The sequence below is a fragment of the Macrosteles quadrilineatus genome, unplaced genomic scaffold (assembly GCF_028750875.1).
Source record: "Macrosteles quadrilineatus isolate MER2022 unplaced genomic scaffold, UCM_ALF_1.0 Scaffold_6__1_contigs__length_79288215, whole genome shotgun sequence".
Taxonomy (NCBI): Eukaryota; Metazoa; Arthropoda; class Insecta; order Hemiptera; family Cicadellidae; genus Macrosteles; species Macrosteles quadrilineatus.
The window spans coordinates 77,244,037-77,260,482 of record NW_026542599.1 but is presented as its reverse complement, the minus strand read 5'-3'; the positions used below and the strand labels follow the sequence as shown (position 1 = coordinate 77,260,482).

Sequence of the window (16,446 nt, the reverse complement as noted above, 5' to 3'; positions counted from 1 at the left end):
AATTACCTGATTAATATTTTCTTGGTTATCATCAGAAATTGTAACTAACTCTAAATTTAAATTAGTACGTTTATGATAGTTTAAAGTGTCACTGGCGGTCCATTTTAGCTTAGGAAGTAAAGGTAAGATTTTACCACACTCCCCTCCAGCGACCCTAGGACTTGCAACATTTAACCTAATTTCACATGGAAGATGATCTGAGCCTGGGTACGGCACTACTTTGAAATCATTGATTAGATGTAAAGAATTTACTGACACCGCCGCGTAATCAATGACTGATGAACCCAATGACCCTATAAAAGTAAATTCCCCTTCCTTATCGCTCTCAGATCTCCCATTCAAAATAATAAGACCTGTGTTGTCAAAACACTCTAAAATTTTGCGCCCTCTACTGTTAATGATTTTGTCTTTTGATTTCCGAAAATCGCTGAGTTTTTTTGTTATATTGCTAACTTCTCCGTCTAAAAATCCCTGTTCATCCCCTGTCCTACAATTTAAATCCCCTAATAAAACCCAATTTTCTTTCTCACTGCTATTAAGTAATGTAACTAGATTTTCGAAGTCTTGTTCCCAGTTGTTACAATTTAAATAAAGAGGCAAAAAATAAAGAAAGCTTTGTGTATTCATGAAACTCACTTTTACAATGTTAAAATTATGTTCTTCGACACAAGTCAAGCTGTCAATAAAAGGAGATGATTTATTAATTGCTATAATCTCTCCACCACTATACCTCCCTACATTTCCGGTCCTGACGGCTAACTTAAAAAACAAATTGAAATTCTTCAGCTGAGCTGAAATAAAAACTACATCACTCTCTGATATAAAGGTTTCCAAAAAAAATATACAATCATAACTTTTTAAAACATTTAAAAAATTGGTATCACTAACCTTGCTTTTGAGCCCACAAACATTATAAACCAAAGCCCTAAAAAGTCCCTGATAAAGATCAATTTCTTGCCTTTGGTCTTGTGGAGGATTGGCGTAGCCCTCTCACACCTCGGCCTGAGGTGGGGGTTTGATGATGTCGTCTGCTTGGGATGGACCCGAGGAAGCTGAGGAAGATTTCTTGTTCTCTGCCATCCGCGAAGGCTCCTTGGAAGCTGCCCCTGCGTAGGTCTGAGATGGCGTCGGTGTCTGTCTCACAGTTGAAGTTTCATTGCGCCTGTTTGCCTTCTCGCTCGGTAGTTTGGCAATAAAGTCGGAAAAATCGTGTCGAAAAAGCTCTTTAAGGATGTTTGCGCCATTGGTTGGACCAGATCTTAGACAGCCCTCTTCCCACGTAAACTTGTGTCCCTTCACATACAGATGATCATGAACTAGCTGCATCTTCACCTTGTCGTCACCCACCACTCGTTGTATTTCAGCCCGCACTGATACAAGGTAAGACCGTTTGTCCCTAATCTCACGAGGAAAGTCCCTATGTATAATGTACCCAGTTCCACTCAGTCTCCTAGTCTGGCTAAGGATGTATGTAATGTCGGAATCTTCAGGAATATGTGCTATGAGTGCCTTGCTATCTTTTCCCAGAGGGTGGGCCCTGTTGACCCACACCCTATCTATCCCCAAAACATCTTTACAAAAATCTCTGATTATCTCCCGAAAGTCCGGATTTTTCCCTCTCCACTGCAATCCCTTGAATATAAGGTTATTTCGCCTTGATCGTGCTTCAAGGTCTGTAAGCTTGTCATTTGCAATTTTTCCCTGGCGCTTTAGGTTAGCTACTTCTTCCCTCAAATTTTCATTTTCATAAACTAATTCCTGAACTTTATTGTTAATACCGGCAATGTCCTCTTTAGTTGCTAACCATTTAAGCTTCTCGTCCAACTTACATTCTAGAAGATTACTCATACCTTCCATAAGCTGTGTAAGGCTCATGTTTCCCACTTTTTCCTCGTCCATGGCTAGGTTACCTTCGTTTCCCGGGCTCTCTGGAGAGATGTGTAAACGATTCCGTTTACTACTCCTTGACTGCACCGGCGTGAAATAGTCTCCTATCCTTGTATTTGGCATCAAACAGCGATGACACAGTCACTTTAATTACACTGTTCTTCACAAACCACGGCACTAGTACGACGACTGGGACACATACACGTGTCTATACTCGACCGTACGGACCACGTTGAGCGGACGAGGTAACTCACGATACTGACGTAAACCGGTATGGTTACTGATAAAATGGAGTTAATATTTACCGTCCTTAAACTTAGTCCTGAGTCCTTATCACCACTAAGATAACCACCATTCGCTAGAAAACTCGCGAAATTTAATTAAATCTCGGAGCTGATGCAAACCCCTACTGTCTGCAACCGTACCAGTGGTGCCAACCTCCAGTGCCGCACCTATTGCTCCCTCCAATCAACCGCTTCAATTTAGTGGAATATCCACTCTTCTCTCAACTAACGACTTAGATCTTCATGCTACTCTTCAACGATTCTGGTCAATTGAAGAACCGCCTCAAACTTTGAAAATTTCGCCAACTGATGCAGAGTGTGAAAAACATTTCCTAAACTCACACTCACGTGACAATACCGGTAGATATATCTGTCGTTTACCGTTCAAGGAATCCCCTCAGAAATTGGGTCTTTCAGCACCTGTAGCTAAACGTATGTTTAACTCACTTGAAAATAAATTTGCTGCTCAACCAGACTTCAAGATGAAATATGTTGAATTCATGCAAGATTATGAGACTTCTGGTCATATGGAAATTTGTGAATCAATTCCGCCCTCAGACGAACCTCACTTCTTCCTGCCTCATCATGGTGTTTTTAAAGGAGACAAGCTAAGAGTGGTTTTTAACAGTTCGGTCCCAACTTCTACTGGAATCTCGCTTAACAGCTTACAACACCAAGGCCCAAAACTGCATAACGATCCCACTGATATAATTTTTCGCTTTCGACAACATAAATATGTCTTCACATGTGACATAAAACAAATGTTTAGGCAGATATTAATTCATGAAGATGATAGAAAATTTCAATTGATTTACTGGAGAAAAGAGCCCTCTCATCCGATCAAAGTGTATCAGTTAACCACGGTTACATACGGCATGAGTTCAAGTCCATATTTAGCCAATCGTGTTATCCAACAGCTAATGGCCGATGAAGGTGATAACCATCCGCTAGCAGCCAAAGCTCTGCAAGATCAAATCTATGTTGATGACGCTTTGTTAGGTTGTGACACTTTAAATGAAGCCCTTGACTTACAGCAAGATGTTATCGATTTACTACTCAAAGGAGGATTTCAGCTACGAAAATGGTCTTCTAATAATGAAAAACTTCTTGAAAATGTTCCGCTGGATCATCGTGAAACTCCCCTCATGCTTCGAAGCACTGATCAACCTTGTCACAGTGTCCTTGGCTTAAAATGGATACCACAAACAGACAAATTTTCTTATGCTATACCCAAACCCTTAGGAGTATATACAAAGAGAGCACTTCTTTCTTTTATTGCTCAGATTTATGACCCCATGGGGCTAATTTGTCCACTGGTTTTTTGGGCAAAGGCATTAATGCAGCACATTTGGTGTTTAGGGTTAGAATGGGATACTCAGCTTCCTGAGACACTTTCTGAGAAATGGTCTCAATTTATCAGTGAGCTCTCAGAAATTGACAATCTAAAAATACCTCGCTACCTTCCCATGGTAAACGCCAGTAACATACAATTACACGGCTTTTCAGACGCTAGTGAATCAGGCTATGCTTCATGTGTCTTTTTAAGGCTAGAAGATTCTGATCACAATGTTTCAACTCATTTGTTGATTGCAAAATCAAAGGTAGCTCCGCTTAAACGCACTACAATACCTAGGCTTGAACTATGCGGCGCTCATTTACTTGCCAAGTTGCTTCACTATTGCATCAATAAGTTTGATAAACAGTACCATATTACAGCTATCAATGCGTGGTCAGATTCTATGATTGCTCTGTCATGGATCCACACCCCATCTTACAAGCTAAAACTATTTGTAGCAAATAGAGTAGCTCAGATACAAGAGCTTACTCCTTCATGCATATGGAGACACGTTTCCTCAGCAGAGAACCCTGCTGATTGCGCCTCTCGTGGCCTAACACCATCCGCTTTAATGAATCATGAGCTCTGGTGGTCAGGACCTAAGTGGCTTAAATGGGACTCAATTACATGGCCACAAACTAAACTTTCCCCAGATCCTGAAGAATCTCTTAATGAACTGAAATCAGAGACATTCAACCTCATAACATCAACCGATGACTCTAAACTACATTTTTTAAGTAAATATTCCTCATGGTCTAAACTTGTAAACGTTATGGCTTATGTTCTTCGTTTTATTAAATGTCTAAAGCTAAAGGCAAAAATAACCACTCATTTAACCAAACAGGAATTTGAAAGTGCAACAAATCGCATATGTTGGTGTGTGCAAAAGGAATGCTTTGCAAATGAGATCAAATCGCTTCAAGCTAAGAAAACATGTTCTACCCAAATACAACGGCTTGCACCTTTCTTAGATGAAGAAGGAATCATACGAGTTGGTGGAAGACTGAAAAATTCACCACTTAAGTACAGTGCAAAACATCCCATTTTGCTTCCCAAGAACCATTTTGTAGTCCACCTGCTGATTGATTTCTTTCATAAAATATACCTACATGCAGGACCGCAACTACTTCAAGCAATGTTAATGCAAAACTACTGGATATTGTCTCAGAGAAGTGTTATACGCTCCAGAATATTTAAATGTATTCGATGTTTCAAAGCTAAGCCTAAAATGACAGCACCTTTAATGGGCGACTTACCTGCTGGACGTGTTACGGCTACTCGTTGTTTCAATGTTTCCGCTATGGATTATGCTGGACCTTTTACAGTAAAGGTTCACATCTTACGTCGACTGCAGCCAATTAAAGTCTATCTCTGTTTATTTATATGCTTTGCCACAAAGGCTGTACATTTGGAGATGGTCACAGATCTTTCAGCAGATGCATTCATTGCTTCCTTAACTAGGTTTACTGCCAGACGAGGCACTATATCAGATTTATATTCAGATTGTGCCACCAATTTCATTGGAACAGCCTCAACGCTTAAAAAATGCTTCCAAGACCTAATGATAAAACCTGAAACACAACGGTTTGCCCAGAACAACAAAATAACTTTCCATTTCATACCACCTCGAGCTCCACACCAAGGAGGCTTGTGGGAACGGGCAATAAAAAGTGCCAAATACCACTTGAAGAGAGTCATAGGTACACAAATTCTAACCTATGAAGAGTTTCTAACACTGATTGCTCGTGTTGAGTCAATGTTAAATTCAAGGCCTATTACACCCCTCTCTGCAGACCCATCTGACCTTAAAGCATTAACTCCAGGACACTTCCTGACAGGAGGACCTCTGACGTCTCTAATAGAACCTCATCTCACGGATATCTCTGTAAATCGCCTGAAACGGTGGAAACTTGTGCACGCATTTGCTCAACACATATGGAACAGATGGCATAGAGAGTATCTGCAGACCCTCCAAGAACGATCTAAGTGGATTACTCCAGAAGAAAACCTCAAGATCGGAGACTTAGTAATCATTCATGAAGACAATACTCCACCTCTTGCTTGGATGCTTGGTCGAATCATCTCAGCCTCTCCTGGTCAAGATGGCACTGTAAGAGTCGTTCAAATCAAGACATCTACAAAAACCTTAACACGACCTGTAGTTAAGGTTTCCCGCCTTCCTATAAACTAACCTAACATAACTCTGGCTACCAACCCCCTTCCTTATTTTTATTCCTCATATTTCAATCATGCATGGTTCTTGTTTTTCTGTTGAACCGGATCGGTTCAAGGGGGCCGGTATGTCAAATATATATACTGTTTTGTTCTAAGTATTCTTATATTAATTTTTAATTTTAATGCACTCTAATAATATGCAACTGATTTCACCACAATCTCCATTTAAATACCATTTCAAATAGTTAAATGTTTTCCTCAAAGAGTGCATCAGTATCTTCAAATCCCAATGGTTTCAAGACTAGCTCTCTGATTGGTCACTGATATGTATCACATGACCAACTCCTTCCTTCAGTAGAGTAGTGGCACACTCTTGGGCAAGTCCTGTTGCTATGAGGACTTAACATGCCTTTTCTCCTACATTTTCAAATACCATAAACCTCTATACCAACATAAATATTTACCGCTGGCTTATAACTTATTATAAAGACAATTGAAGTGTTTTTTAACATCATATAGTGTGAAAAAGTGAACTTATCAACATTATAGCATTTCAGGATTCATCAAAGGGGGCCCCCAGTCTACGCATCAGTTTAATAACAAAAGGTTAGTGTATCCAATTCAAAATTACTATAATACAGTCCACATTGCTTTCTAATTAACATAAATTCCCTACACTATGATTTAGTTTGAAAATACAAACTTATTTAAAAGCGTAAACCTACTTACTTTCAAAACCCTTTTTATGTTAATAGATACATATGAATATGACAACATACCTTAGTGTAGCAATAGCATCTATTGCTTCATATTGATGCCTTATGAATGACATGCTTTACCATAATTCTTCAATTTGAATCAAGCCTCTTCACAGGTAGCATAAATAAAAAAAATTAAACTTTGAGCAATACTAAAAAAAAAACGTATACAACCTCACTTCAAAACCAAACATAACCCTCCTTAATCTGCATAAAGCGTCACAAACATCTTTTTCGAGTAAATAAACAAACACCAGATCATTGTACTGACCAGCTGTTTCATTAACTAAATTACATTAAATCATTTAAACATTGAAAGCATGCCAGGCGTAGCCCTTTGGAAATCAGCCTGTGAGGCAGAGCCCTTAGGAAATTCGTCCATATCAATACTTTTCGGCAAATCTACACACTCTAAGCTTCATTTTGATGTGCCATATGCCTATATTTCTATTTAGTAAATGACCTTAACCGTTTACATAAAATTTGATTGTATCACTTTAATAATATAATAGATAAGACATACAGATAAGTTATAACATTTAAATTAATTAAATTTAAATTTAAACTCGTGTAGTGAATACAAAGGTTTGGATGGTAATAAGCTGTTAAGTTTTTTCTTAAACAAGCCAAAATCATCTGTGGATTTTAAATCAATTAAAAGAACATTATAGAATCTAATAACCGCATAGGAAGGTTTCTTTTAATGATTGTGGCTTGTATAATATGCAATGTTAATTTCAAATAGCTGCTGAAGAGTTATTTACCATCCCAAAATATTTTTTCCTATCACCGAAATAATTGCAATTAAATATCTAAAGCGCTATGAGATATAAGTTTTCACGGCTAGCCTCCAAGAACTCAACTTACAGTAAGACAAATCGGTGTAATGCTTTGCTGCATCAATGGTTCTTAATATTGAGAATTATTATATGGAGTCAGGACTGTGACATAACAGGTCTTATGTATTAATTATTATTGTTTGTTATTGTTTTTGCTGGTTGCTTTGAACCTCGATTCAACTATGGATATTCCTTGTGGAGTTACTTTATGTCTAAGGTAAATTACACTTTCAGCACATATTTCACTTTTATCTCTAGACAACTTGAGTCCAAAGCATCTAGCTATTGTTAGAAACTCTTTCAATCGTTTGTCATGTTCCTCTTTAGTATTCCCGAACATGAGAATGTCATCTATATTAGAAATTGCTCCATCTAAACTAGACATTACAAAATCCATTGCTTTTTGATACACTTATGGAGCTTTATTCAATCCATACGGTAGTCTGCTGTAACAAAGTTGGCCGAAATATTTCAAAGCAATTCAACCAACATAAACAATAATAATCAAATCAAATCATCTTTATTCCATAGACACAAATTGTATATTAAATAGGGATGGACGGGATTAAATTTTTGGTTCGGGACGGGACGGGATTTTTATTTCCTTCCCGATTTTCAGGACGGGACGGGACGGGATTTTTTTCTATGCATAAAAAGAAAGTCTTGAGTATTGCAGTTACCAAAAAAGACATACGAAATCAATTTTTACCGTTTGTGGCACTAATCTATAAAAACCAAAATATGGGTAACAATTTACAGGTACCTATAGAAACTTGTGACTCGTGGTCAAAATGACCGCGATCACGTGGTGATCGTCGGTATGACTCGTGGTCACGGCATGAGCGTCGGTAGGACTCACGGTCACGGCGCGATCGTCGGTATGACTCACGGTCACGGCGCGATCGTCGGTATGACTCACGGTCACGGCGTGATCGTCGGTATGACTCCGCGGTCATGGCGTGATCGTCGGTATGACTCCGCGGTCACGGGGTGATCGTCGGTATGACTCGCGGTCACGGCATGATTGACGGAATAACTCCGCGGTCACGGCGTGATCGTCGGTATTACTCCGCGGTCACGGGGTGATCGTCGTTATGACACGCGGTCACGGCATGATCATCGGTATGACTCGCGATCACGGCACGATCGTCGGCATGACTCCGTGGTCACGGTGCGATCGTCGGCATGACTCCGCGGTCACGGCGCGATCGTCGGTAGGACTCCACGGCCACGTCGTAATCGTCGGTAGACTCGCCATCACGGCATGATCGTCAGTATGACTCAGCGGTCACGGCGCGATCGTCGGTATGACTCGTTGTCACGGCACGATCGTCGGTAGGACTCCTCGGTCACGTCGTGATCGTCAGTATGACTCAGCGGTCACGGCGCGATCGTCAGTATGACTCCGCGGTCACGGTGCGATCGTCGGTAGGACTCCACGGCCACGGCGCGATCGTCGGTATGACTCTGATCGTCGGTAGGACTCCGATGTCGGTATGACTCCGCGGTCACGGCGCGATCGTCGGCATGACTCCGCGGTCACGGTGCGATCGTCGGTAGGACTCCACGGCCACGGCGCGATCGTCGGTATGACTCTGATCGTCGGTAGGACTCCGATGTCGGTATGACTCCGCGGTCACGGCGCGATCGTCGGTAGGACTCCTCGGTCACGTCGTGATCCTCGGTATGACTCGCCATCACGGCATGATCGTCAGTATGACTCCGCGGTCACGGCGCGATCGTCGGTAGGACTCCGCGGTCACGGCGCGATCGTCGGTATGACTCGCGGTCACGGCGCGATCGTCGGTATGACTCGTTGTCACGGCGCGATCGTCGGTAGGACTCCGCGGTCACGGCGCGATCGTCGTTATGATTCCGCGGTCACGGCGCGATCGTCGGTATGACTCGCGGTCACGGCGCGATCGTCGGTATGACTCGTTGTCACGGCGCGATCGTCGGTAGGACTCCGCGGTCACGGCGCGATCGTCGTTATGACTCCGCGGTCACGGCGCGATCGTCGTTATGACTTCGTCTCCTGCGTTCGCGGACCTATCGCTCGCAATAGCGGCGTCATCGGCACTCGCGAAGCGGCAAAATCGCCGACGATCGGACCAATCCCGTCCTGAAAAATTCCCGAATAAAATGTTATCCCGTCCCGATAATCGGGAATATAAAATTCCCGAAATTTCGGGACCCGTCCATCCCTAATATTAAAAAATTACAATAGTGTATTGAATATGTGCTGAAAGTGTAATTTACCTTAGACATAAAGTTACTCCACAAGGAATATCCACACACACAATAAATACATAACAGCTGTTATGTCATAAGGACCAAGTTCATCACTTGGTTTAACTACTATCTACCAAAAGCTTGAAATTAATATACAAACAAAGTAGGAATCAGACTGTTAAAAAATACCAATAGTGCTGGAAAACACAAAAGGGTATATAGCCTGGAGTCCAAAAGTCTTACACGGAGTGCATTTACATCACTACACCAAATTTTTTGAGTACGGTTCACCCATGTAGGCAGTGGCGCTGCTTGGTTAAATTCTAGGGGGGGGGGGAGAAGCCTCAAATTTTCCAACTGCTTAACATAGATTTCCCAACTATTTTTTATTTTAAGAAATCAATTTCTGTACTATTTTTAAAAATCTACAAATTATTATACTATACTGCAGTCATACTCAATTCAGTATTTATTAACATGCATTAAAAAACATAGCTAGTTTTACATATATACAAAACTACTCAACTCAATTATGACTAAAAAAAACTTTAATAAGTATTGTTTCGAATCCAAAAAACTTTACAAACCATTGTGGTAGCAGACGTAGCAGTGTAAAATTTTAGGGTTATAAAATAAGCCTTGCACAAATTAGTATAGAAAAAATATTTTATTACAAAATAATGAAATTGAAATACTTCAAATCAAATCAAATCAAATCAAAAATTCTTTATTCATGTTGTATATACATACATGAATAGTGTCAGACTATAACTAATTTGTATGCATTTTGATTTCGATTTACAGAAAAGTAGGAACCGCATGCAGTTTCATTTTATTATTTTTTTCCATCAGAGCACCTCAACCTTATTTATTTAGTCGTTTTTACATTGAAAAAACTCTTCAAATGAATAATAACTCGTTTGCAACAGATGATTCTTAACTAGTTTTTTGAAATTATTTTGGTTTATTTTACTTTTTAATTTTGTAGGAAGATGGTTTAAAAATTTTGATCCCATAAAGGTCCCCTTTTTTTCAAAGAAGCTGAGGTTATGTTTTGATAAATTTATATCATTCTTATTTCTAGTGTCATATGAATGGACATTTTTTCTAATTTCCAAATTGTGTAGTTGATTTTTGACACACATAATACATTCTACTATATACTGATCATAGACAGTCAAAATATGTAGTTTTGAAAATTTATCCTTCACAGTTATTCGTTTGTACTTTCATAAGTTGATATTAAGATCAACACTTTAACTTTCATAAAACTTACAACTAGGCCTAAACAAGTTTTGTAATGATGAAATATTAATATCAGTGTCGTGAATACTATTATTCTAGTCTAGAAAAGAATAAACCTAAAATAAGACTCATATAAAATAAAAACGTTCAACTTGGTTGATAATAAACTTGTACATACAATAAAAATGTTAACCTTCATCTTCATCAAACTAGAACTTAGACGTGAAAGTCAAACATCAAATTTTAGGTTATGTTTTGTCCACGTAGATCTTTTTCAGAGTGATTAGTTGATTCATTTTTGTAAATCCTCAATTAGGAATGATAAATAACTTTTGTAGAATTTTTAAATATATTCAGAGAATAAATATTTTATTTAGGTTATTAAATATAAGAGTTTTAAAAGTAATACCGATACACAAAACCTATGTTTAATGTTATTTTAATCTACTTATTAGCAAGTACTCCTGTCAGTTAGCCTTCTCCAAATACTACAAAAAAAGGTATAAAATATAGTTCATGTGACTGACGTGAAAAATATTTTTTAATTTCTAAACACTAACAAACAACATAACTGAACTGAAGAGCTACATCGCTTGCACTTTCTAAATTCAAACTCGCAGACGAATCATTCAGAATCATCAACACAGGACAGGATCAAGGTAGCCAACATACGTCCAATAAGGAACAAAATTTCTCGTAAACGAAATTCCAACAAACTATACCGCTAATTGATTATTTATTTCTTAAAATAATGCGTGTTTAGCCATGGTTTAGCCTACCTAGTTTAATCAAAGTTAAATTAGATCAAAGAAACATCAAGTTTATTTGTCCAAGTCAAAGAAATTTTTATCTTTGATGGATTTTTGCAAATATTTAAATTTTATTTAGTTTAAAAATATATTTTTTTGTATCTGACTTCCCAACTGTCCCAACTCGTGGCAAAGAAATTCCCAACTTTTCTCTTTCCCAGATTCTAGGGGGGGAGGCTCCCCCCACCCCCCCCCCCCAAGGCGACGCCCCTGCATGTAGGTACCGTACCAGCTTATCCTTTTGCCTTCCTTTATATGTTACACCCACAGGCCCGAGGCCAATTGCCGTGGACAGGGAAAATGCAAGGTTATAAGGCCGCCAACCTTAAAAAACTGTCTTAAGATTTTTTAAATAATTTACTATTTCTATTACAGGTCATGTAAACAGTCTTTTTCTTTAACACATTTTTTGCAATCAACTTTAGAGCAGTATATCTGAAGTGTAACTGGTTCTGTACTTGAAGCATACTTTCGTATAAATTATTTAAACTAAGTTTTATATTCACAGAATCTGGTGTTTGCCATCCTAATAGCTGACAATCAGCTGGTAACCATGGTGAGGATGAAGAAGTATAGCTTGCAAGCTTCTGATCTTCATCTTGTCCTCAATCTCGTCTCCGCATCGGAATCGTTCAAGACTGCCGAGAGTTGGACTCCCATCTGTTTACCTAATTTTGATTCCAGGTACTGTATGTCTAAAATTCTGCTATTTTAAAGCCGACTAGGAATTAATATTGTCATTGTAGATGTTAGCCTCTGGATTGCCAAATAATATTAAATAGGTTCAAATACCTGCTATTAGGCAATCCAATTTTGTTGTAAACACAACTAGTTTCGGTACCTGTATGGCACCATCATCAGCCTGTACAAGGACGGTTTTCTTTCTTCATACGAAGAGAGAGCGTCATATGGCTTAACACGAAAATAATAAATAAACAAACAATAAACATGATACAGAAACACAAATACTAGACATTTATGGTATTTTATATTATGGAGACATTTCTCCACACTTGTTCAAGTGATGGCGTTAGAGAGCATGTCAGATTCGGTGTCTTATCGTCATTAAGTTTAAACGTTCTGGTTAAACCATTCTCTAGCAGCTGCAAACAAATGCTAAGATTCTTCTATCGCTTCGCTTGGACTTCTTCCAATTGTTACAAGTGTCGTGTCATTGGCAAATCTTAGCGCCCTACCCTCCAACTCTAGGTCAATGATAGCCACCAGGAATAAGATAGGTCCTATTACTGAGCCCTGGGGTACGCCATGCACAACTTTGAGTGGACCAGACAGTGCATCACCAAGGGATACAATTTTTTTTTCGATTGTCCTGGTACGAGACAAGTGTTGAGCGAGCTTCCCCCCCCCAAACCAATAAACCATAACCTCTCAGCTTGTCAACAAGGATCCGGTGGGATACCACATCAAACGCTTTTGACAAATCGCACAGGGTCAAGGCCACAGACTCCTTGGCTTCAAAAGCATCTCTTAATTGTATTTTCTTGGTAAGATCAGAAGCTGCAGGAGCAGTTGACCTACCCTGCCTAAAACCATGTTGCAGGTCGGAAAGCAAGTTGTTATGCTCTAAGTCAAACTCGCATATAGCTTATGGTATTGCTATATATGGCGGGACTAGCAATAAAAACCATAAAAAAATTCTGAAACAGCAAAAGAAAGCATTACAAATTATCTTTAATATAACAAATGGAAAATCCACAAAACCATATTTTTCCAAATTAGGAATCATGACGGTTTATGACCTATATATATTTGAAACCATTTTACATGTAAAAAAATTAAACACACTAAAATACAGTAAAAAATCACATACATACAACTTGAGAAATAACAGATATGTAGAACCGCATAAATTACAGATTTTTGAAAATAAAACAACTTTTATTGGTACTAAATTTCTTTATAATCTAGCTAAGAATATTCTTTGTGAAGAAAAATATACCAGTTTCAAAACCCGCCTTAAAGAATACCTATTGACTCATCCTATCTTTTCAAGTAAAGATTTTTTTAATTCAAGGAATGTAAAATAAAAAAAAAGAATTATTAGTGTCATTGTCATACAACAACATAAAACAGTTTTATTTGTAACCATCATATTTTAATTAAGGTCATTAGTTATAAGAAATGTGACTCTATTCAATGTATTCATGTAAATACAAAAAAATGAATAAAGATTATTTGATTTGATAAGTACCGTACTCTACAACCTACACTTTATAACAGTTTCCATGACAATGGCTAACATAGGTATGTATGATCGAAATTGGGCGGTAACTGGTCATACTAGAAGGATCACCTTTCTTGAAGATGGCCACTGTTCGTGACACTTTTGTGCTCTTAGGAAAGAATCCTGCATTTAGGCACAGATTTATGACCCTGCAAAGTGGGAAGGCAATACTATCAATGATGGTTTTAAGGACAGTCACATTCATTCCGTATACATCTGGACTTTTGGAGGGTTTTAATTATCAGGCAGGACCATTAAATGGTTGGTTTCATTTCAATCCAGCAGAAAACAGTGTATACATTTGCACTCACTGGAGATTAAGTCTGATTATAGATCAATCACAGATGGTGTACCTCAAGGATCCATTCTTGGACCCTTACTCTTCTTGGTTTATGTCAATGACTTGCCCATGACATGTCAAGACAATGACTTGATTTTTAAGAGAAATAATCAAACATATAGTTGTGCTGTGTCAGCTCAGCAATTTTATTATTTCATAGTTATTCTTTAATCCTACCTTTACTTTACCTTAGGCCTACTGTTACTTTGCAAAAATAATTTTAACAAATTGACTTAAAATGCACGGCTTGTTATTCATAATCAATTAGTTGTTGATTTACAAACCATTTAGCCGACATTATTGTGCATATTAAAATGTAAAATTGTATTTTCCAGCGGGTTCTTGCACGCTCATGTCTCTTATTTGTCAGAAGACTGTCAGGCATGTCTTCTTCTTCTCACTGTAGACCATGACCTCTTCTTCATCTTGTCCGAGGCAAAACAAAGAATAGTAGAAGTGAGTTGTTAAGTTTCTCAAAAACATATGTGATTTATTTTACCCTTTATGTTATAGTCTTGCAGGATTGCTAATGTTTGCCTGATCAAATAGCTGATTGATTAAGACTTGAATACAAACTTATAATAAAAATATTTTGTCATCTGAGTGGAACGGTGTTCCGAGGGCCATCTTACATTTTAAGATACTACAACCTACTTCACATTAATTATTACTGTGGCTTTATGGATATTAATTGACTTAAAAAATCAAATTCCAATTAAGTTACAACAAAGATATCTTTTGGTTCTATAACCTACTTTACAATATTGTGGGCTAGGTCAGTTATATTTTAGACTAGGTTTTAGGAATTGGCTAAAATAACAATTTGGTAGAGCAAAAATTGTAAACTAGGGTCTGGTTTCGTGCCGGGTATTGAAATTCTGATAGTTAAATAGGCTACTTAACTTAATTTGCCGTATAGTACTTCTAAGGCTTCTAAGTTATGAGTAAAAAATGTACAAGTTCTTAGTCTATGGAACAGTCACTTTAATTTCTATCTTCTAACTCAATAAATGGGATTCTTAACCCTCCGAGTGTCCCTTGTTTTGGCCTTAATGTCTGCCTATTTTTTGCTCATTTGCAAGGTTTTATTAAAACGGATCTGAGAAGCTTGAAAACAATGTTAATTATACTGTTCTATATACCATTTTGTTTGGAAAATCATGGGCTTCAATATTATACAAAGAACATAAGAAACATTTGTTTCAAAAAAAATTATTTAGGTAAAAAAAAAAATTTATTTTGGAAAATTTTCAAAAAAAAAAGTTCGCGCTCAATGAAATTGTATAAATTATAGGCCTATAAATATTTGAAAATAGCCGCTTTGTTCTAAATTTTATGAGGATTACAAATATATAATAATATAAGGAAGTATATTTACAAATAAATAAGTTATGGGCAAAAAACAGATTTCAGTACATAGTGTTTAGCTAAGAATGCATAGCCTAACCATAGCTAGGAATCTGGCTGATAATTTACATCAATATCACTACCTACTTCTTCAGGATCATCAACCAGCCCTTCAAGATCACTTAAATCTTCTTATAATGCACCACGTATATCACTACTTTTGATTTTTAACACTAAAACAATGATAAACGTAATAAAACACATCAGTCATCGGTCCGAGGTTAACTAACCTGTTTACAAATACGCACGTCAGCTGTCTGCTACAATTACGATCGGCTCGGAGAACATACAGCGCTTAGAGACAGACCTCTGGAGAAAGCTTAGAATATAACGAAAAGAACGATACCTAACTCGATCCAGTTCAATCCGATTTTGTCAGTCATAGAGCCTTCGCCGTAAACAGTGTTCGTGAGTCGCTGCAGCGACGCATGACACTCGGAGGGTTAAATTTCTTGATGGTACATCTTGAATAACTAAAAGAATAATTTTGCTTCAAATTTTGTTCTAATAGGATGATGAAATGTTTTTGAATGAAATTTAGAGTTCACAAGGGAGTAAAGGTGGTGGTTTTAAATGTTTATACTAAGATATTACCAATGTTCTGCTTCAAAATCTTCTCGTTCAGGTTTCTTGTTATAAATATTAAATTCTTCTTAATTAATTTTCTAAACTTTTGAATAATCTATACTTATTTAATACGCAAGCAGGTTTTTTGTGACAATTACTCCTCCGAAACTACTGAACCGATTGACATGTTTTTGGTGTCATTTGAAAGAGCGTAACGTGAAGTTGTGCAGGAAACTTTCTTCTTAGGGAAATAATTAGAGAGTGAGGCCCTGAGGCCCTTTAAAGATTCGCATTTCTCCACAAGATTAACATGGGAAACAAA

General features: G+C 37.9%; 1 protein-coding gene across 1 annotated transcript in view; it reads left to right on the top strand.

Annotated features, from left to right (window-relative positions):
• The window catches only part of LOC128996250 (protein SAND), a 58,230-nt gene that overhangs the window by 33,860 nt on the left and 7,924 nt on the right, over positions 1–16,446 (top strand). Inside the window, exons 5-6 of the mRNA XM_054421429.1 lie at positions 12,074–12,249; positions 14,486–14,606. Coding sequence (XP_054277404.1) covers positions 12,074–12,249; positions 14,486–14,606 — 297 coding nt within the window. The remainder of the gene's footprint in view (positions 1–12,073; positions 12,250–14,485; positions 14,607–16,446) is intronic.